This window comes from Pristis pectinata, chromosome 3 (assembly GCF_009764475.1).
Source record: "Pristis pectinata isolate sPriPec2 chromosome 3, sPriPec2.1.pri, whole genome shotgun sequence".
In the NCBI taxonomy this organism is placed as follows: domain Eukaryota; kingdom Metazoa; phylum Chordata; class Chondrichthyes; order Rhinopristiformes; family Pristidae; genus Pristis; species Pristis pectinata.
Window position 1 is genome coordinate 26,286,522 of NC_067407.1, and position 24,193 is coordinate 26,310,714.

Sequence of the window (24,193 nt, forward strand, 5' to 3'; positions counted from 1 at the left end):
ATGTGTAAGCTAATAGAATAACTTATTTACACCTCTTTAATTTTTTCACCAAATATGACTGTCAAGGCAGGAAGTGGATACAACTTTATATAATAGAGCTACTAAATGTGTGTGCGAGTGACGGAGAAGAAGCAGAGAAAGAAAAATTACTTTAAAATTCATGAACTGCTACCAGTGCAACATATATCAGGGGTATCAATCAGCTAAAACTACCATTAATTTATGGTATCAGCAATATTTTAATTCATGCACTGTAAATATATATCCATGGCAATGCCAACATTTAATGCTGATTCCCAACTGCTCTCATACTTCCAATTCGGGAACTCCAGAATTTTAATCCCATAGTGAGGAATGGACAGCGTTATATTTTTAATTCAGCACCTGGGAGAGCAAATTACTGGTGATGACATTCCCATGTGCCCACTCCCTAACCTGGGAGAGATGATCTATCAGGGAAGTTGGTTGAGAAAGCCTTGGTGAATTGATGCAGTACATTTTTGGAGTTGTGTGCATTGTAGTTGGTTGATGGTTAGAATGTGATTTAATGCCAATCAAGCAGACTGCTTTGGCCAAGATGATTGTAGCAAAAACCTGCAGATGCAGATATTGGAAATCCAAACCAAAACCAAAAATGCTAGAGGCACTCATCACGTACAGCAGCATCCATGGGGAGATTAACAGAATCAATGTTTCAAGACAAGGACTCTTCATCAGAACTGGAAAACTAAGAAATCAAGCGTTTTAAGTTACAGAGAGGGGAAAAAATGGAGGGAATAGAGAGAATGCTTGTGATAAGGTGCAGACCAAAGTTGTCAAGGTAACAATTAGTTTAAAAATGGTTAGACAGAGAAACAAAAGGGTGATTACCTTAAATTCAAAAGTAAGCCCTGAGGGCTGTCATGAGTCCAGACAGGAGATGGGGTGCTGTTCCACAAGCTTATATTGGGCATTACTGGAGCAATAAAGAAGCCAAAGACAGAATGAAAGTGGGATGGAGAGCTAAAGTGGTAGATTACTAGAAGCACAGGGTCACCTTTGCGGACTGAACACAGATATTCTGCAAAGCCTTAGGCCTGGATGTTGTTGAACTTCAAATGATGTCAAAGCTGCACTCAATGAGCACATGGAGAACATTCTATCATTAAGTTGACTTGTACCCTGTAGATTGTGGAAAGACTTGAGAGCCAAGAGATGAATCACTCACCACAACTGCTATGACTGGCTACTGCAGACTTGTCATTTAGCTGGTATGTCCTGTTAAGTGGGTAACACAGTGGTGCAGCTGGTAGAGCTGCTGCCTCACAGTGCCAGTGACACGGGTTCAATCCCATCCTCGGATGTTGTATGTGTAGAGTTTGCATGCCATGTTACTAAGCTCTCTATCTCCTTACTGTACTCCGACTCGTCATTATTTGAGATACAGTCCATTATGGTGGTATGACAACTGCTCTGCCCATGACCACAAGAAGCTGCAGAGAATTGTGGACACAGCTCAGCGCACCACAGAAACCAGCCTCGCCTCCATGGACTCTGTCTATACTCACTGCCTTGGTAAAGTGACCAGCATAATCAAAGACTCCACCCACCCGGGACATTCTTTCTTCTCCCCACTCCCAGCGGGCAGAAGATAAAAAATCCTGAAATCACATACTACCAGGCTCAAGTACAGCTTCTCTCTGCTGTTATAAGACTATTGAACAATCCCCTAGTATGATAAGTGTACTCTTGACCTCACAATCTACCTCGTTATGACCTTGCACCTTATTGTCTACCTGCACTTTCTCTGTAGCCATTAAACACTTTATTCTGCATTGTGTTATTGTTTTACCTTGTACTACCTCAATGCACTGTGTAATGAATTGATCTGTATGAACGGTATGCAAGGCAAGATTTTCCACCGTTGCTTGGTACATGTGACAAAAATAAAGTAATTCCAGTTCCAATGTCTGTGACCACGTTGGTGTCCTCCAGGTGCTCTGGTTTCCTCCCGCATCCCAAAGAGGTGTGGTCTGGTAGGTTAATTGACCAGTGTAAATTTCCCCAGTGTATTGGTGAGTGGTTGAATCTGGAGGGAGTTGATGAGAATGTGGGGAGAATAAAAAAATGAATTAATGTAAGATTAGTGTAAATGGGTGGTTGATGATTGGTGTAGACTCAGTGGGCTATATAAGAGAAATAATGCTTTATCTCTCTTAGACTCTGTTTCTGGTCTATGGTGACTTGGAGGATATTGTTAGAATGGTAATGCTGTTGAATGTTAACAAGTGCTTAAAGGGAGATGCTCATTCCAACACTTCTACAGTGCAACTATAACTTGCACTTATCAGCCAGTTTCTAAATGCTGTTCATACCTTACTGCAGCAGGCACAAGCTGCTCCATTATCTGTTGAGATGCAAATGAAATGCTGCAATTGACATGTTCTGTAACTTATTCTGCCAATAGAAGGGAAGGCTTGAGGGAAAGAAAAATCTAGGTGTCTGAGTGAAGGCCTGAGAAATACATGCCCTATTACTTCAACATAATAATGTGGCTAGAAATTTTACATATTAAACGACAATCACCAAAACATCAACATCCGTCAAACAATGAAAACTATTATTTGTACAACATGCATCAACCCTTTGCTGACCACCTCCTTGACTGGTCTCACTATTTGGCATAAACTTTAAAGGATCGCAGAATCCATTGAATATAAAGTAGGGTGCGAGTACAAAAAGAAAATGTACTTCATATTAATAGCCCCAGACCTTTACAGGAGAATTTTAAAATGAAAATTAACAAATTCAAGGGAAATTTAAATACATGTCAGGCAGCATTTATGGAAAGAGTCAGAATTAGGTTATGATATCATACATGTTCATCGGAACTGATAGGCCATTGATCTGACACATTAACTCTCTCTCTCGATACTGCTTGACTTGCTAAGTATTTTCAGCATTTTCTGTTTTCATTTCAGATAAACAGTATCCACAATATTTTACTGTTATAGAAATTTAAGTAGTTCTCCTTTGCATTTATATTTTTCCCCCTCATATAATCAGTAACCTAATTGGATAATGTACAGGTGGGGGACGGAAACATACATTAGGTGACTTCAATATGAAAAATAAAGCAGTGCAACAGCACTTTAGTTTCAATTAAAGAGCTAATTAAACAAACCTGCTGTAACAACCATATCCCAACTTGTACTAAATAATGTTTATCAAGAATCCCAGGTTTGCTGCCAGAAGACTCAACTGAGCACAGGTAAACAAATCAAAATCACAGAAAGTATCATAGAAAATTTATGACACATCACGTCTGTACCAGTAGAAAAAGAGTTACCCGGTGTTCCAGAGAAAATAACCTTATTTTACCCAATTTTAACTCATAATTACAACGTTCCAGTCCTGGCAACATCCTCATAAATCTTCTCTGTACCTTCTTAAATATAATCACATCTTTCCTACAGCGTGGTGATAGAACTGTACACAACAACTCAGCCATGGCCTTATTAGCATTATAAACAGTTCTAGCAAAACCTCCCCGTCTTACATTCTACGCCTCTGGTTTTTATGCCTCAAAGTTTTAGGAACCCAGATTCAATCCAAGGTGCCGTCTGTGTAAAGTTTGCATGTTCTCTCCATGAACAGACGGGCTTCCTCTGGGTGCTCCCATATTCTAAAGACATGCTGTTAGCTTAATTGGATACTGTAAGTTACCCCTTAGTGCAGATTAATGACAAATAAGAATGTAAGGGGAATTGATGAACTTGTTTGAGAGGGAATAAGTGACAGAGGTGCAGGGAAATAAGGAGAGTGGGTATGATACTAATGGCCCTCCTGTATGCTTGTAAGTTAAAGTCTGTCTATATCCTTGGACTCTTGCTAAATCCAAATCATAACCAACAATACCACCCAGCACAAAATCATCAGCAAACCTGGATGAATTACATATGGTCCCCTAATCCAAATCTTTGATATAAATAGTGAACAGCTAGTACTCAAGCATTGATCACTGCAGCTTCCCACTAGTTACAGCCTCCTAACCTGAAAGCTACCCATTTATTCCTACTCCCTGCCTGTTAACTAATCCTTAGTATGCAGCAGTATGTAATACATAATCTCACATGCTTCAATTTTGTTTAATAACCTCAAGTGGCACCTCATCGAAGATTTTCTAAAAGCCCAAGTACACCATATCCACTGTTTTCCCCTTACTAATTCTGCTGCTTACAACCTCAAAAATCTCTTAACAAATCTGTCAAACATCATTTCTCTTTCACAAAGCTACGTTAATTCTGCCCGATCCTTTCACTGTTTTTTCCCCCCCCAAGTGCCATGTAACCACTTTCCTATTAATAGATTCTAGCATTTTTTTCACTCCCATCACCTGGTATATCAGTCTGTAGTTCACCATTTTCTCTCTCCATCCTTTCTTAAATAATGGGGTTACATTTGTTCCCTTCCAATTTGTGACAAATATTCGAGAATCTATGGAATGTTAGAAGATGACTAGTACATCCATCATCTCCACAGTCAGCTCTTTTAAGGCTAGGAATTCAGATCATCAGGTCCTGAGGATTTATCTGCTTTCAGTCGCATTAATTTCTGTTTCTTTTTAACTAATGCTAAATTCTTCAGCTTCTCATTCACTCTAGACCTGTTGTTCACCACAATTTGCAGGTTTTCTGTCTCTGCTTCCATGAAGGTAGACACAAAACATTTGCTTAATTTCTCTGTCATTTCCTTTTCCCCCAATATAACTTGGTCCTCTTTCAATAAGAAATCCAGATCAACTTTTGCTATTCTTTCCTCATGAACACTTCCGTAGAAACGTATAATGTCTGTTTTAATGTTTCTTCTAAGATCACTCTCACGTTATACTTTCCTTTTCCTTATCAATATCTTGGTCCTTTGCTGAATTCTGAAATGTTCCTAATCCTGAGACTTGTTACTCCCTTTAGCAACATTGCAAGTCCTTGCCTTCAACTTCTCTTATAAGCCATGGCTCAACCACCCATTCCTTAAAGTGACAGATACTTGAAGTAATCTGTGTACTAATTTTTTTAATATTAGATATTGCTTGTTCAGTGTCATAAATTTAAATTAAGTTTTCCAATTACAGCCAACTCATGTTTCCTACCTCTGCAGTCTGATTTGTTTAGGTTAAAAGCCCTGTTTTTAAATTGAACTAAATCACTTTCAATCCATATATAAAATTCTCTCACATTGTATCAAATGCTATCACTCTTCTCACTGAACACTCTTAACAAATTTCTAGACATACTGTTGAAAGTGTCCTGACCAGTTGCATCATGGTCTGGTACAGGATTTCAAATGCGCAGAAACATAAGAAGCTGCAGAGAGTAGCAGACTCTGCCCAATGCATCACAGGCACATCCCTCCTCACCATCACGTGCATCTACAGGAGGCACTGCCTCAAGACGGCAAAATCTATCATCAAAGATCCCCACCATCCAGGCCATGCCATCTTCTTGCAGCTACCATCGGGCAGGAGGTACAGAATCCCGAAGTCCCACACCACCAGGTTCAAGAACAGCTACTTCCCTTCAACCATTTGGTGCTTGAAGCAACCAGTACAACCCCAATCACTAGAGTTTAGTTATGAAAATCACGATGAGCACTTTGAACTAAAATGGACTGTTTGTTCCTCAACATGCTGATTGAGAAATTCATATAGTCCATAAGTTTGTCTTCTGAAAACCTTTCTATATGCTTCCAGGCTTGCTGCTGTATTAATCTCTCAGTGTCTCGTATAAGCTTCCCTTTTTTGCCTTATCTCATCCTCTATGTACCTGGTCATCCAGGGGCTCTAGATTTGACAGTCACTTGGTTTTCTTTGCAGGAACACACATATTTGGAACCCTTGAATCTGCTTCTTAAATGCTTCCGATTGTTCCAAGACTGATTTATCTTCAAGTAGCTATTTCTGATGCACTTTTAGTAAATCACTTCTTAGCCCAATTAAGTTGACATTATCCCAATACTGAACCTTTAACCCTATTTTACCTTTGTCCTTTTCTATAACTATGTTAAACCTAACCAAATTATGATCACAACAATAAAAAAGAATCTTCCACTGATGCTTCTTTCAACTGCTCAATTTCATTCCCTAAAGCAAAATGAAACCGGCAGATTCTGGAAACAGAAAATGCTGGAGTATGCGGCGGGTCATACAACATGTGCAGAAAGAGAAAAAAAGTTAGTGTTTATGGTCAATGATATTAACTCTGTTTCTCTCTACAAAGATGCAATTTGACCTGCTAAGTATTTCCAGCATTTTATATTCACTAAAACCAAATCAACTTTCACCTCCCCAACCCCACCAATTGTTTGGTTTACTACATACCAAGTAGAAAAATTCCCCTGAATGCAATTTAGGAACACAATGCCTACTATCATTTTTATACTGACTCCATCACAGTTAATATTAAAATAACTAAAATCCCCCAACATTACTGCTGCAGCACTTCTTCACGTCAGAAATTTGCTTACAAATTTGCTCTCTCTCACTCACTCTCCCACACACACACACACAGGTCTTTAATACATTCCCAAGTGTTTCTGTCCCATTTTTGTTCTTTAATTCAACTTATATAACCTCTTTCACAGAATACTTGCAGCACAGAAGGCCATTGGCTCAGTTCCCACTTTATGAAGGTTCTTCAAGGCTTCCTTGCTCTTTTATTCTAAGCCTTCATTTATAAAACCCTGGATCTTAGGCCTGTTTAACTATTTTCAACAACCTATGCCCATACTTCCTCAGATCTCTGTTCTCATACATCTTTTAGAATTGTGCCTTTAGTTTATAATTGATAACACTTCTAACTCATCATCTCTTCTCAAAGCTGTGATTGTTCCACAAGGAGAAGATAACACAAAAAGTGCTATCAAAATTAAGCAGCATCTGTGGAGGGAGGATGGTAGGGTTAACATTTTATTCATTGACCTTTTTCCAGTAATTATCTTCTTCTTGCCACAGGTGCTACCTAGTCTGCAGCATCTGTTGTTGCTTTGATCCAAGTTCCCAGCATCTAAAGTTATTCTGATTTTTATTTAAAAAAATAACAATGACAAACCATTCAAGCATTATTCTCTTGACCTTATTTAAGCCTTGATTACATAAAAGCCCCATAATAGTCTTCACCAACTTTCATATTGCACATGTAATCCAGAACATGTACCATTTTTCAAACTACAAATTGGAAATGAAATAGTCAAATTTAATACTTGGCAAATATAATATCAGAATAGATCTGAGCTTCAGCTCCATATTCAAAAGTGAGAATTTGTCTTTAAGCACAACATGCAAGTAGAAGTTATGGTTTAAGAGCATTATTAAAAGCCACCAAAAGTATAATTCGGATGATATATTGTTGTTGTCTTTAGAAAATCTTCTAATATCGTATGTGAAACCTGTTAACTTGTGCAGCAATTACACATCAATTCAGAGTTTGCTTTTAACAATTAGCTGCATTTAAGTAGTTTCATTATCATTTTTTTCGAGACAGCCCAATCCACTGCCTCTCTCATATACACAGACTCATATACACAAGGAGTGAACAGCTGAGTGTCACACCAACTCAAACATCTCTATTCCACCTCATTCCTCCATTTATAAGAAGGTTTTTCAGGACCATGAGTGCATAAGAAACACAGACTAGTCTGAAGGATCTGCAAATGACCCCATATAAACTTGAACATACACTTGTTCTCTGCATCAACAAGCTGGATGCACCCTACAGAGGTTTTTGCTAACTCCCTGCACTCCTTTAAGATCTCAGTCACGTCTATGCAGCAGAATGTTCCTATTATACTAATAGAGCAATGAATGTTGTGCTGATCCTAACGAAGTAGCTGCCCAAATGCAGTACTCTAGAGAGGGATGAAGGATTGTGGAACTATTGGCACATACAAATAAAATGAAAATTCAAAGTTTGGAATATTTTTGCAATTGGTTTAGATATGGAGTTCAACCTTCTTGACTATTTGTTATTTTGCAGCAATCAAACATGACTATTTTATAGCAGTGACTTGGAGAATGCAAGTTTACAATGTAAATAAATACGAGAGACAGACAGCAAGATTTTCCAAAAAGCCAACTCTATATTAATATCAAGCTGGGCATGCAGCTGAATTGTAATATGGGCAGCAACTATAGGAAACTTGAAAACCTCATACCAACACACTGTACTACACTATTCTGTGTAAATCAGACCCATATTGTTTACATCTAAAATAGTCAGCCACTGGGACAACTCCAATTCAACTGCTTATTTTGCCCTTTTGCTACTATTCATGCTGGTGGAAACACTGATGTTATTCTAGCTGGCAGGATGGTTATATGTTACCCTCATCCTTCCATGTGGCTCATCACCTTCATTTCTCAATAACAAGTGAAAAGTCCAGTGAGCAGCACTACTGAGACCCCTTCCACTTCAACAATTAAACATTGAGAATGAATTGCAGGTACTTTTGAGCATTAATGCTACGTGAATACGAGTTTGCAATGAAGCTGCTTAAACTTTTCAATAAAATTCTGCCAACTAATAATTTCTAGGCAGGTTTTTTTCCACAATTCTTCATAATAATAAAGAAAAGGAATTTCAATGCAGAGAGCTCTAGTAATTAAAGAAATATAGCAAATTCTCTTCTAAATATTTACCATATGTCTACACACACACAGTTGTACCTGCTAGCTTGTTTAAAAAAAACTGCAATTAATCCCATGATTAAAATTTTAATTAGTTAATCTTGTATCAATTAGATAGCCAATTAAAGGCAATTACAAAATCCAGCATGTTCAAATTTGTTTTATTACTAATGCTATCATCCAAAAACTGATCCACACTGCTGTATATTTTTCTTTTTTTCTATTTCCAGAAAGGTAATGTAAAATGATTTTTTTTAAAATGAGGACATTCTGCATTTAGAGGATACGGACGGGGTCCAGATTTGTGTTGTGTTGGGGACACAGGCTCAGGTTTTAATTTCCCAGGGAAGGTCATTTTGATGAAGTGATAAGTGCAGTGGGATAGCCTCAGTGAAGCAAGGACAATCGTAAAAAACTGCCCATTAATTGAAGAAGTTAACTACAATTAATTCATAGCCTAAGAACCCAATACAAGCAGTTATGGCAAGAAAGACTCCACGTGGCCATATAAATGCTAATGATCTAATTAATAGATCATATGATGTTAAATTCTGGAAGAGCACAGCCCTTCTGGAATATATATGCTATCTGAACTCTGATTGGAGATTCTAACTGAAATTATTCTATAAAGTTATAGTAGTACTTTCCTTTTTTTAAATATGAACTTGATGATGTCATTTTTTTGAGAAAAACTTAGTTAACAGTGTAGATAGCAATGGCCAGAATTGCTACAGGGAACTCTTAAGATTAAATGAATATTTATATTGACATAGCAAAACATTCCAATGCACCTCATTGGAGTGTACCACTTAAGGAAATTATTGGTAATGTGATCCTGGTTTTGAGAGGGTCCTTAGAGAGAAAGTGGTTAGGCAAGCTATTCCAGAGCTTTGGACTTTGGTCGTTGAAGACATATACATCAAAATTAGAGTTATTTAAAACCAAGAATGATGCAAAGACCAGAATTATGCCAATCTTGGTGGACTGCCAGAGTAAATGGGATTACGGAGAGTGGGAGGGGCAAAACCATGAAGGGATTTGAAAACAAGAATAAGAACCTTAAATGCTCTAGTACAGGGGTGATGGGTGAACAAGATTTGGTATGAAGATACAAGAGACTGCAGATGCTAAAATCTAGAGCAACACAAAAGGCACTGGAGGAACTCAGCAGGTCAGGCAGCATCTATGGAAGGAAATGGGACAGTCGATGTTTCAGGTCAGGACCCAAGGGTCTCAACCTGAAACATCGACTGAACATTTCCCCCCACAGGACTTGGTACGATTGAGAACACTGGCAACAGAATTTTGAATGACCTCACATTTTTAGAAGATAGAATGATGGTGGTGAACACAAGTGATGCAGGTATTTTTTAATAAGTTGTATTTAGATCGTTCTTTTTCATGACCTGAGAAAATGACCATAAAGTCAGCTTTAGTCATAATAGTCAGGGATAAACATTGGCCAAGATATCAGGTATAACACTACTCTTCAATGAAGGAATATTTTACCCAAGAGGGCAGACAAAGTCTCGTTGTAAAACTCTGTACTAAGGTGGTACAACCCATAACACAGCACTTAGATAGAAATGCACTGGAGTGTCGGATGAGATTTTTACGTTCAAGCTTCTGGAGTACGTCTCTAAGTCACAACCCTCTGAACTCCTGGTGGATCACAGAATGGTTACAGCACAGCAGGATGCCATTCAGCCCATTGAGTCTGTACCCATTCTCTGGCAAGCCAAATAGTCTCGTTCTCCTGTCTTCCATAGCTTTCAAATTCTCTCTTTTTATATACTTACCCAGATCCCTTCCAAATGCCAAAATGGAATCGACTTCAACAATTAAGCCTGGCAGTCACTCCAGACCTTAACCACACACTGTACAAGATGCTTCTGTCCAGACCCTAACCACACAGTGTATAACAATTTTTCCTTATGTCACTAACAAAAAATGTGACTGCAGCTATCGAGTTAGTCATCCCAGAGTAACAGAAGCATAGTTAAGGGTTTCTAGAATGAGATGAGCCGAAGCAGGAACAGTGACCGCATATCATAAAAGGTAGAAATGGGCAGTGATAGTACAGATTTAAATCTAGCTAACCAGCCACAAGGGAATCAACAACATGTCAAATTCGATTTGAGTTGGATCAGTGTGTACAAGAAATTTGATAAAATAGTAAGATTTAGTTTTGATCAGAATATGCCAGACCAGCCTGACTCAGTACTCCATCCAGACTAGGTTGATTTGCTTAATGAGAAATCAACTTTCAGAAAGTTGAGAGTTTCAGATGCGTCTATTCTATATTTCCTGCTCAAATGTTTCATTGGGATTGATAATAGTTACTGCGATGGTTGGATCAGGTCAGGCATGGAAGAAATCCTAAATACCTGGACAGGAGTTCGATTTGGATTGGCCGTGGTCAGGTCAGGTGAGGTTTAAATTTTATACTTAAACAATGCTATCACGTGAGACATCAATCTTGTCATCAGTTTTATTTCTGTTTCAATCAGTTGCCAGGGAAAGATAAAGTCAGCAGAGTATGACATGGAGACCAAATGTGAGATCGCTAAACTTAAGGATGAAATAACCCCTAAAAGGATTGATTTTGAAAATAAACACTGTTCCCTTCAATTCCCTGTTCCCTCCATTCCTCCTATTCAAAGTAAAAGGCAAAAAGTTACTCAACATAAAGTGTGCTTACTATACATCTCAAATGGCATATTCAAGATCATGGAAAACACTGAAAAGTTATAGCTTGATGGCATACGATTAGATTTTTTCACCAAAGCACGTGACTTTAATTAAAAAACCACTCCCCCCACCTTCCAGAAGAGCAGTTTTCCCCCCAAATCAGTATTTAAAAAGTTGCATTACAACATAACCTTACCATTCAGCCTTGCTTGCCTGTTGGACCTTACTCGCAAAAATGTCTAAAGAAAAACAGAAAAGAAAGGTGAAAAATAAACAGGAAGCACTTAAACTGTCAGATGCTATCTGAATATAAGTGAAATATATGCCTGAAGCAGATGGATTGCAGTGGATTCTCATTGCCCAACTACACAGGATGTAAACAAAACCTACTTCCTCCTTGCCATTGGTGTGCTCTGGATCCTCCATTCCTGCTGGTTCCATGGCAGGATTAAAATGGGATAACCTGTCAATATTACTTGGCATGAATGTAGCACCTGGAAGCTTTACACCTTTATAATCCGATCCGTGCAGTTCACAGAAACAGAGAGGATGTCATTAGATTCAAACCAAGAGGCTACATCTTGCTCAGCTTACACCAGGCCTCGGAGAATGCCGGGTCACATGACCGCCAGCGAAAGGTGAAAGTGCAAAGCACACATGCGCCGACCGACCGATAGGTGGCAGCAAATTAGCATCCAAGAGCAGTGCCTGAATTTGACCCTGTCAGTCCTGCAGCCTGCACTGTTGCTGCTCTTTGTAGCAGGTCATTGTTAATTACAACTTTAAATATTTTTTATTCATTCAAGGCAGAAAATAAACTTTTTTATCAATATTGGAAACAATAGGGAAAATTGTCTCAACTTTTTTTAGTGTTTGGAACTGAAAAATCCGCTTTGAATTCATATCGCTTGTTGGAATTGTGAAAGAACAGCTAAATTTTATCATTAAATGAAAAATAACTTTACATGTGACACGACAATAGTTTTAAATAGAGGAAAAACACAAACAGCGTTTCTATCTTTTACATCCAGACTAATATTACACCAAGTAAATTACAAGATTCAATTGATAAACTTTATATAATTTTGCACTACAAAAAAATCTAAACCACTAAGAAACCAGCATATACTACATTGTAAAATATATTGCGGTGCGGCAATATTAGCATAATGTTGAACAACTATTTAGCATGACCTGAAGAATGCCACGTTATCATCAATGATGGTATGGTATTCCAAGAGGGGGGATGGCATTTACTTTAATATATCTAGTATATTCTTCTTCTCTTTTCTTGTTTTGATTCTGAACCACTTTTAAATGTTTGCAAATGTTGTTCTAATTGTTTTTCAAGCACATCCATAAAATCACAAACTTAGCAGTAATGTTCCCATGATAGCAGACTCAAGAGTCAATGTCTTTTGATTTCTTCTTCAAACATTAGCAAACCACCCACTGAGGTGTTGGGGTCTCCTAAATACACAGAGAGTTATTATTTTCCCTGATGGTGAACAATTAGCTGGTACTTCAACATACAGAGCCCTGAAGTAAAATATGGAAGAAAGTAAAAATAATGAGTTTTTTCCAGATCAAAATTCTATTAAGCGAATTCACGATAACAGCCTGAAAAAAATTGTTAAAAGGAAAAAAAAACCACAAAAATAAGATTGCAGATAACTGACGAGGTTGTTATGGAGATAACGGTTCCTCATAAAGAAGAAGATTCTCAGGCACTGTATTCCCTCTGCATGTGAGAGGTTAATGATAGCACAACACAGTAAAACATTTTCATCAACAACAGGAGAGCATCAATTATCCAAACTATTTATAATTAGGAGTGGTGAGGATCCAATAATTCACTTACTGGGATACTCAAACACTAATTAGGCCATATACACAAGGTTTTTTTGTTCGCTCATCATGTTAGGGACATAGCATTATGGAACTATAAAGAACAGAAGCCCATTTGGCCATCACGTATGCATCAGTGATATTAAAGAGTTCTCCAATTTGTTCCACTCTCCTGATCTTTTCCAATGGCCCTACATTTATTTTCTTTTTCACATATATATCTAATTCCCTTTTGAGATTTATTATTCAATCTTCTTGTGACTACTGCATGCCAAGTCACAGAATGAAATCATGTTAAACTAAAAACTGAACTCCTCTTATTCTTTTGCCAAATATCTCAAATCTGTGTGCTCTGGTTTTTGAGCCTCCTACCAGAACCACTTATTTATTTTATTGGAGGACTCATAACTTTGAATATTAGATCTCCTCTTAACCTCTCTATGGGAAACAATCATGGATTTTCTATGGATATTTTAGTCTTCATGTACATTGAAGATCCCTCATTTCAGATATCATTCTGTTATGACTCTTCTGCACCCTCTCTATTGTATATTTTACTGCAATTTAGCAGTTTTCTATGAGCTGTATGCTTGTCTGTATGCTTGTCTGGAATAGAGTTGCTGCTCACGAAATGCCATTGAGTTAGAAATTCTGATGAAATCCATTCACTTGACAAAAGTACAGTAGCATTAGCAGTATCCTTAAAGAAGTAATAGCAACCTCAACTACAACAAAGTGAGAAGTTTCTCATCTGTACAAAATATTGAAAATAAGCTATATTTTATAAAATAAAACAGTTGTTCCAAGTTTCAATGGTGTTCTGATGCTATGCTGTGAACAGTGAGAGAGAAGGGCACAGGAATGTAGGAAAAGGTCTTTCAGCTTACCTAGTTTACTATATAATTTAACATCTGGGCAGATCAGTAAACCTTCCTCCTATCTTTGGATTAACAGAATGGGTCAATTTTTAAAATATTTCACCCTAATCAACTTTCCATTTGTTTCATGATAGAGTCACATTCGTTAGTAAAGTTAAGTGGCTATTGCTTAATTTACATGCAGATTTTGGCTACATTAGCTTGCATTCAATCCTCTATTTCAATTCGGATTTAATACAAATTACTGCTCAAAATTAACCCCCTTGTTCCCTTCATGGTTTTGATATGTTGGCGATGACCTCTTCCTTTTATCTCCTCCATTTTTACCCAATAATACGTTTACGTTTCTCATCCTGTCCCAATGGTTTTAAAACACAGCCCCGCATAATCCTTGCTATCCTCCCTAGATCCTTCCCAGTGACTCTTCTCTTTATGTAAATTAAGCAACTAAAGAAGAACACCATGCTCTCACTTTGCCTTCTCGCTGACACAGCACAAAAAAATTGACAGAAGTAATTTCTCCTTCAAAGGTGTGGTTTCAGGAATGAATAATAGTGTCAGTATAATTACCTGAATCTTCTGTTATACATTTACATAACACTCCAAAACATGTTTCCTGCTATATGTAACATCACCTTCATCAGTAAAAACTTACATGGAATTCCACATGAAGGGACTGACAGAAGAATTAAAATTCAGTAACATATAAATAAATAAAACACATTTTTGCAAAATAACACGATTTCTAAATTGTTTTTACATGGTAAAATAATACAGGACTAGACTCCTTGATCAAACTATCTTCATTTTAGGTCGAAAGCGGGTTGATGTCACTAGGTGAGGTTACCTTGGGGTCACGGTGGCTGCACAATGAGATCCCTCAGGTGTTGAGGTGTATCCCAGGTGATATGCCCAGCAATAGAAACTTGGAACCAAATTAAACCCCAGGAGTACACAGTAAACTTGACAGTAGGTCAGACAGGCCGGTGTAGGGCAGCTGATAATTGACCAGCCAGTCCAGCTCATTAGTTCAACTTGGAAGGTAGATCTGTCACTGGAGTTGACATTCTTCTCATTCAGATCTTTCCAAATAAACTTTTCAAGATAATATTGAATGATGATACAGCAGGAAGCTTACTTGCTGTTTGCTGCTGTTTTCCAACATGTGTTTGGCTCTGGAGTTTTCTTGGATAAGCCCCAGCAATTTTCCAGTATGCACACATGCAGGGCTCTCGGTTTACAAATTTGCCTAAAATCCGTGAGTTTAAGTAAATCAAGTATGTGCAGCCCACTCATGCAAAACAGAATCCATATCTGTGTGCATTTCCTGGTAGTGTGTGTCGGAGGCTCTTAAAGATGGAGGCAAATGTTTGCATTGCAATAGAGAAGAATACTACTCAGTAAAAATGAGTTCCTTTTTTAAATGCTCATGATATATAATGGGGAAGACGAAATCTGTGTACAAGGCCAGAGACAAAACATTTACTTAAAACCTTAATTGCAAAAGAAGGGCAAAATATGTCAGACTTATTAAAATAATACTTTTTGAAATCAAACAAAGAAATTAGCATTTATGTTCTAGCTTCATATGGGGTGGTGTTTTATTTTCACACTTACTAATTTGACAGCTAAAACTTCAAATAAAAATGTGATGCTCCTGCATGAGGTTTACACATTCCGTGAAAATGCTAATGTTAGACAAGTAGAACAGCTTGACATCCCACCAAAATAATCCACCATACAGTCATTATTTGTGCTGATTTTTACTTGTTTTTACAGTTCTCCTGTTCCTCTGATGACTGACCTGACAAATGCACCTTTGGGAATGGTAGTTGGCCATACAGAACATGGTTTGAGCTGAGTTGACTGACATGAGCTGCAGCAACAGTAGGTGCACTGTAATTGGTCTCAGAACTCTTGAGCTATGGAAAGGTAAATCAACCCGGGTTTCTGATCTCGATCATTATCCAGTGACTTGAAAGTGAGAGTGTAAACTCCAGCCGAGAACAGATCAGCTTTGACCATCACAGTTCCTGAGATGGAATAGCTTTGCTAAAACTCACCATCCAAGTTACAAAATGAATGGTTGGTTGTCCAGGGTATGTGGAGAGCTACTGATGCCTGAGCATCAATGCTTCAGCTCAAGCCTTTGATTTGAAGAACAGACAGTGGGGAAAAAATGTTTAAATATTTATTTTTGTTTGTTTTTAAGCCAGCTATTTTCCATATTTCAAATCATAAAAACTGTGGTTTTATCTAGAGCCTGCACAAATTGAAATGGTGTGGTTTAATTATAATAGCTCTTCTTAATGACCTACTTTTCCTAATCTTTTAAACTTATATCTTAGCTCAACTGATGCTTTTACAAGAGTAACTTTATTTAAGAGTGTAAATTAATGAGACTGCAACAAATATAGGAAAGATGCTGTTTGAATTCCAGCAATTCCTTCAATTAAAAGCATTTTATTCTGTGAAACTCTTCCTATTTTCCTACTTACCCCGGGTACAGCCAGGAAACCCATTCCCAAGTTCTCAATGTTAAGATCAAGTTAATTCTTAGAATACGCCTCAAACCAACACAGGATGATTAGTGGAATAGACTGAATGATGGGCATGGGTTGGCTGATAATCACACAGCAAGTAGAATCAGATCCAGTGTACCATAACACTTCTTGTTGAGGCAGCCTTGATGTTATCTGATTTTTATTCAGCTAATTTTGTCACAGAGTTCAGCAATTTAAGGCTTCAGGCACCTTTGCTCTTGCAAAAACTTCTCTGATTTGAGTACAATCTCCAGTTCTTCGAAATAAAACTAGTAACATGATGGCCTAGAAATTCAATTGTCCATTAAAGTATGCACTAGAATGCTGCTGTATGGGGGAATTGGGGCTTGTTCAATTAATGTGTAATTTTCAATTGTGCACCTAACACAAGGACTTGTGTGCTAAGAGGCACCAATCACAAGGTTTTGCACATTGGTGTACATTAATGGTGAATAATTTTGGGAGTCCTGTGCACCAGCTAAAGCTACCCTGCACTAGCTTATGTCATACCTGCACCCCTTGAGCACTGAATCCAACCACTGCTGAAATTTGTTGTGCAGCTCAGAACTAGAGAGGAAAGGCAACACAGGCACCTCCTTTACTTGGAGAGTGGTCCTGCATGCTCGGATCCCCAGTAAGTACTAAGGGAAAAAGGAAGCAAAGGAGGTGGGAAGGGAGAATAACAAATGTCATGTCCTGAGGAGCAGGTGCCAGAAAAAGATTTGTGGCCTCATGTGTGTTCAAATGTAAACTGCAACCAATCCCATCTACCAACATTCACATACTTACTGCTCCAATGCTGTCATTTACATTTCCTATGTTGCACACACTTCTCACTATTCAATGATAGCAAGCATATAGTGCCCACAGGGCAAAAAATTGGCTCAGCTAGTAAAGCTGCTGCCTCACAGCTTCAGTGACCCGGGATCAATCCTGACCTCAGACACTGTCTGTGTGGAGTTTTCATGTTTTCCCTGTTATTGTGTGGGCTTCCTCCCTGTGCTCTGGTTTCCTCCTACATCTCCCAAATTTGTGTGGGTTAGTAGGTTAATTGGCCACTGTAAATTGCCCCTAGTGTATAGATGAGTGGTAGAATCTGGTTTGGGGGGGGGCGCGTGGGGGAAGAGTTGATAGGAATACGAGAAGAATAAAATGGGTTGGGGTAGGATTAATGTAAAAATGAGTGCTTGATGGTCAATGCGAACATCGGGGGGGGGGGGGGGGAACACAGGGCCTGTTTCCATGCTGCATCTCTCTATGACTTGATGACATTCACCAACACTCTGAAGCTCTTTCTCAGAGAAGAATGCGGTCGCAATCACAAGCTCTACCAGCAAACTGAAGCCCACAGGTTGAGCCGTTTGGAGGAGTGGGTGCTGTCAGTACTTGGCTTGGTGACCACAAAGATGGTGTCCAGTGAAGGATTAGCATTCACTGAGGATGATGGTGAACTCATTTCCATTCCTCCTTCTCACATCAACCCTCCCACTCACCCTGCACTCTCTTTTGTCTTAGAAGAATCAAGTGGTTCAAACACGTCCTATTCCATGTCCCCTTCTCTAACCATGACCACATCCTTGTGCCTGTCTCTTTTCAGATGCCCAAGTAATACCAGTTGCATATGCCTCCACAGCTGAGCCATTAGTCTGAAGAAGAAGAAGAGAAATAAATGGTGAACAGGATGATTTTGAGGCTATAAAGCCAGGACAATAGTATTCTTTACATCTATAGGTAGAGCGGTCCACACATGTGTGAATGGCTGAAGTTTGGCCTGGAGAAGGTAACAGATCTCTATCACCACTGCCTTAGCCTCCAGGTGCTTTGCAGTTCAGACAGATTGAAGTTGAAAGCTGGCTCCTGGAAAAAACAGAGCAAAGGCTCTTCCCTCCTCCTGTTCCTGGTCATACTTGAGACTCAGCAAGACCTCAGATAAAGTACCTACATTTTCACACTGGAAAAAATCCGGTTTCACCTCCAAAACACTACCAAATTACCAGAGGCATGGCCTCTCCAGACTTCACCTGAGCCAATGAACTCTGCTTTGACTGACTCCTCAAAAGACTAGCAAATAACTGGCAATCCCTTTAAACAGCATAAATTCAAGAGTTGACCATTGTTTAGGCCTTATTTCTTATGTGTGGCTAAACTGCTTGTTAATTACATGTACATGAATCAATATCAAAGGGGAGGTTTCAATGAGGCACAACACCTGACACCACCCCTGCATCCTCGTGTGCTTTGTGCATGTGCATATCACGTGCATGGATCCTTACGATTGAAAATGATGATATTTTGTGTTATGCATGCTATAACATTTTTGCACCACATTTCAATCCCATAGCACAAAAGCAGGCACTACGTGATTGAATTTCTAGGCCATTGTTCTTTACCTGAAACTCACATGCCTTGAAATTTGCTTTTTTCTTTCTCAAGCTTACACAATGAACACTGTTAAAGGATGCTTTTGTTGGGGTATATTTATTTAATAATAAAATCCTACCACTAAATCCATTTTTGCAGTGGCTACTACTTTTGGGTAGAAGGCAGCTGGAAAGTGGAATCCTTTCTGAATGATGGTTTAGTAAAAAAAATCATTCATTGCAAGTGATCGAATCAGCTTACTTCAATGATAATATTTGACTAACATGATCAAGCTTATCCAACTTTTCAGGACAAATTGGTATTATTTTTATTTTTAAGATAGTCATGATGGCTGATTACTTGAGTTGTTGCCCAGAATTCAGAGGACTGACCTCAGATTCACTTTCTCCTTTTATCATTTACTCCTAGTAAGATTTTAATTTTTTAAAAGGAATTCTGCTGGTGAGAATTCCTATTTAAAATGGCCCTTGCTGATGAGATTTCCCATTTAAATGATGTCCTGATTAAAAAGTGAGTCCTATTAACACAAACATTCTCTATACAATATATAATATTCTCTATATAAATCACATGGATGAGATCCTTTTTGAAAAGATTTCCTGATTCTGATATCTCTCCCCTTTAAAAGAATTAAAATAGTTGGAACATTGTCCAGATATGCATAAGAGTCACTTTGCACCTGGGTTCTTACAACCGTGAATGGATGCCATTCTTTCCCTTTTCCCACCTGGTATCTGTCTGAGTGATGAGTGTCATCTGCAGAGAGAGGTGATGCTGTTGGCGATTCCCCTTCCCTTTTAATTGGTGCTGATAGCAAAACAGACTGCAGAAAAAGGAAAGAATATTTGTTAAAAACACACCATTCACAATGTAACACAATACTTCCTGCATTTTAGATTTTAGGAAACATTAACATGATAAATAGGATGTTGGTAGGAATGCACAGCACCAATGTACAAATAATTCCGGCAAAGTCTCAAGGCACAGGCTCTTCTCATCAACTCACAGCACTGTGCTGGCACTTGCTTCTCTTCCTTAGAAGGAAATGCCCACAATTCTGTGTTGTTAATCCTGTTACTTCATGATAAAACTTCAGCACTTCTCAAAGAAAACAAAAACAGTACAGCACAACTATTACAAATACAAATTATCACTTATGACACATGCATGTTCTGGTGTCTTTCACTTTTTTTCATACTTTCTACTCACATACTCTTACCAATGTGCCAGCAAGATCAAAAAAATCACAAGGACCACCTGCATACTCTGAGACAATGGCAGATAACAGGCCTTAAAAGTCTTTCTACAGCTTTGAATGTATTAAAAAACGCTTGTTTATGTGAATTTACACAGCAAGTCTAGAATTGCTACAGCTCATTTTCTGCTTGTAATGATAAAATTGTGAATCACATCTTAGGGATCAGAAGATGAAGTTAATCCCATGAAAACTGATGTGAAGTTTTACAAAGATGGTTTTACAAAGATTCCTTCAGCTTGACACTGCCAGGAGTTTAACAACAATTTTCATTTATATAGCAATTTTCTGCTCACATAACATTGCAAGATATTTCGTAGGAGAGTTATAAAATAAAATTTGACACAAAGTTTCATTTGGAATTAGTGGAAAAAGTGACCAAAAGCTTGGTTCTGATTTTGGAGGTGGAGAAGAGGGGTCGAACTCCAGCCTTTAGAGCCTGTGCAGCTGGACTGGTCCAAAATGGTAGAGCAATTAAAAGCAGGGATTCACAAGAAGCCAGAATTGAAGCGTAACTTAAGTATGGTATCAAACTGGTTTGAAGAAGTTGATTGAACAGACTAGATACAATTTAAATCTATCTGGAGTTAATTGAAGAGTTTCTCAAGCAAGGACATTTGCTTCCTGTGTTTTCTAAAAGTTTACTTTTTAACTTCTGGGATAGGAGCACCACATACATCTACAACTTATGTGAAAATAGCTCTCTAGAACCAAAGAGTTGGAAAATCCAGCTAAGCAAAGAAGCCATTTAAGGAGACAATATTGATTTGTGATCGAACTTTGTACAACCACCTTTGCCCATAACCTTTAATATCTTCTTTGGCTTTTTGTTAACCAATCTTAGGATTAAAATTTAAAATTGACTGGACATCAATTGCGACTTGTAGCAGAACATTCCAAACTTACCATATTTTGCATACATTTTTCTTCATCCTGCAAGATTTTTCTCTAATTTTTAGATTGTGGCCCCAAGCCCTAGACTCCACAACCAACAGACATTGTTTTTCTCTCTTTTTCTCCTTAATATCTTGAAAACATTGACTAAATCCTACTTTAGCCTTTTAAATTTCTGACAATGCAACATTACTTTTGTGTAATCTCTCCTTGTAATTTAACCCTGTGTCGAGTTTGGTAAGTTACCATTTGGTAAGTTCACCCTGCACTTTCTCTCAGGCCAATATACTCTTCCCAAGGTGTGGTGACCAGATGGTTCACAGTACTTCAGGTATGGTCTCTTCAGAGTTTTTCAAAACTGTGTCAAAGCTTCTACCTCCTTCTATTCCATTCCTCTATATCTAAAGGTCAGCAAGCCATTAGCTTTTCTCATTCTCTCCTGTACCTGACCTTATAGATGTGGACCATTACATTTCTTTGGACCTTCACTGCTTCTAGTTTTTCACCATTTAGCTAGTGCTCTGTTCTAGCTTTTTTAGGTCCAAATTGGAGGGCTTCAGAATCAGAATCAGAATCACTGACATATGACATGAAATTGCCTCAAACTTGCCTCATGTTGATAACCATATAACTACAGTTTGGCTCATTTACTTAATCTATCATATCTCTTCATATAATTTCATGCTTCCATCCAAAGGGTTTACAGTGCTACTTATCTTTATGTCATCAGCTTTCCATTTGAAGAACCTAGTTATTTATAAATACCGTGAATAGTTGTTGCCCTAATGCAAATCATCACAGGACCCCACTAGTCAGATGCTGCCAATTTGAGTACCTTCCCTTATCCCTCTGTTTCTCAGCCAGCTTTCTGCTGCTCAGCCAGTTTCCCAGCCTTTGATTTGCCTTCAGATCCACGAGTTTTAACTTTAGCTAACAGTTTCAGATGTGGGTTCAGGGAAATAATGTTGTAACATTGAAAACCATAACCAAAATTAAATCAGAAACAAATATGCATTAACTTGGAGTTCCCACTGAACCACATGCAATAATATAAGAGCATATACAAAGTGATAATTTTCCTATCTATTATACATCAATAATTTATGATGACAGCCATAAAGCGTAAAGCCAAAATGAAATGAGGAAAGCCCACATGCCCCATTATCCTTTTCATAGGCCCCCAAAAACTTGAAAATTCAAGTTCTCTTTTTGAGTTTTTCTATCTGCTGAAAGAGGCAAATAATCATTTCCATGAAAAGAAAATTCATTGTGTAATCTTTTCTTGAGGCCAAAGGCTGTTTATCTAAAACTCCAGGATATCCAACTAAAATATCTTATGCCCAGACCTGTTCTATTGGTTCCAAGAAGACTTGTCCTATTTGACTTCGGAGAATTATTACCTGAGCTACAACTTATTCCTATAAACTTCAATCCCTATCGTACTCAGATATTTCATCCTGGTCTTTTTCAAGGATTTAATCAACGTAACATTAACTGCTTTTGATAGGAATCTGTTCTACATATCTACAATTGTGTGGGGGAAAAACAATTTCTTCTAATCTCTAGTCTTGCTTGAGGCGTGTCAATTTTGTACTTGTGTGCTCTAGACCTACAATCAAATTTTAAGTTAAATAACCTGCTTACATCCACGTTATCCGTGCCTCACGGCATTTTAAAGACCTGAATCACGCCATATCTTTTTTTATTCAATGAGAACGTCAGATTCTGTCAGCCTATCTTCATAACATAGCAGCAAGTGTTAGAAGCATCCTTGTCACTCTGCTCCCAATCATTCACATAAAATCATTCTGATGTCAGGCAGCCTGTAACTTATACATGTCCTCTGGGCACACAGTTGTATATTTCTCAACATTTTAATAAATCATTACTTTTATTATTGATGTTCTAACTAAATACTTAGACATTACACATGGGCACCAGGAATTGTGACACACTACAGTAATTAAAAAGTTTTTAGTCACAATTTGTTTTAAAAAATCAATAATAAGAAAAGGAATTGGTTTATGTTTTTTTTATTTTAGATGCTGATTAATCAACTACTTCCGATATAAATAATAAATGTTGATGACATCATAAGGGAAACAAGCCGAGAGAAGGTATGATATATGAGAGCTGAATTAATGAAATTAGTAGCCCAGGATGTTTTGCCAGCTATATCAGCTCACAAAGAGTGTCACATAATTTCTTGCTGAGTGTTCATAGCCAAACAGCTGTTCTTTGTGAATTCCTCTCCCCCAAGTAAGATAAGCAGTTTATGCAGCAGATTATCAGATATTTTTTAATCAGCAGAAACAAAATGAAGTGAAAGTGTACTCGATTTATAACAAGAAGTCTTGATAGTAAGACTTTTACTTTAACCACCGATTTAGCATTCTCTCTTCTTTAGTCATGGAGCTGGAGTGATGTCCGGGATGTGCCATGGTAGTATTTTTGCAACGTAAATTACTCTTTCTTTTCCAAAGCCTTTTATTTAAAATAGAGGTCAAATGATTAATAGTCCACAATAGTTTTAGTCAAGTAGAAGCTCATTCCTGTATTAATCAAATAACTGAATAATCGGTATTCTCCCTATGCAGACAGTGGAATTAAACGTTATGTATTGGTTTCATACTTTTGGCCAGCTGCTAAAGCAAGGCCCATTTATTTCACAGCCTCTGAGATCCATGGAGACGACCTCTGAAAAATGTAGGGCCGAACTAATCCCAAACATGTCAATCTCAAGCCCTCTTCTACATACGGCTGCAGCTCAGCTTAATAAACTATTCTTAAATACTGTGGAGCTGCTCACTTCCAAACACCTCCCTTGCATGCGAAGTGGAAGTGCAGAGCCACTGATACCAAATAATACTGTCCTTCTGTAGCTGTAGTGTATTATAGGAGTGTCACAAATAATAGATCTTTTAATGCCAAACAGTTGCAGGTTGTCTGGGTGAATAATCGATTATTCAGTGATGACAAAAAGGGACATAGGGCAGTTGTTACAATTTTAGCATTTTATTTTTTTAACAATAAATATTGTTAT

The 24,193-nt window shown here is 38.0% G+C and overlaps 1 protein-coding gene across 5 annotated transcripts in view; it reads right to left on the reverse strand.

Annotated features, from left to right (window-relative positions):
• Positions 1-24,193, reverse strand: part of rnf220a (ring finger protein 220a) — a 386,135-nt gene that overhangs the window by 91,598 nt on the left and 270,344 nt on the right. For 4 of the 5 annotated variants that reach the window (XM_052011819.1, XM_052011820.1, XM_052011817.1 and 1 more), the window contains 2 exons: positions 19,729-19,824; positions 11,547-11,589 (listed from right to left, as the gene is read on the reverse strand). In XM_052011819.1, the coding sequence (XP_051867779.1) occupies positions 11,547-11,589; positions 19,729-19,824 (139 nt within the window). Of the gene's footprint in view, positions 1-11,546; positions 11,590-11,740; positions 11,991-19,728; positions 19,825-24,193 lie in introns of those variants that run through there. The other variant, XM_052011821.1, reaches the window with a different exon arrangement.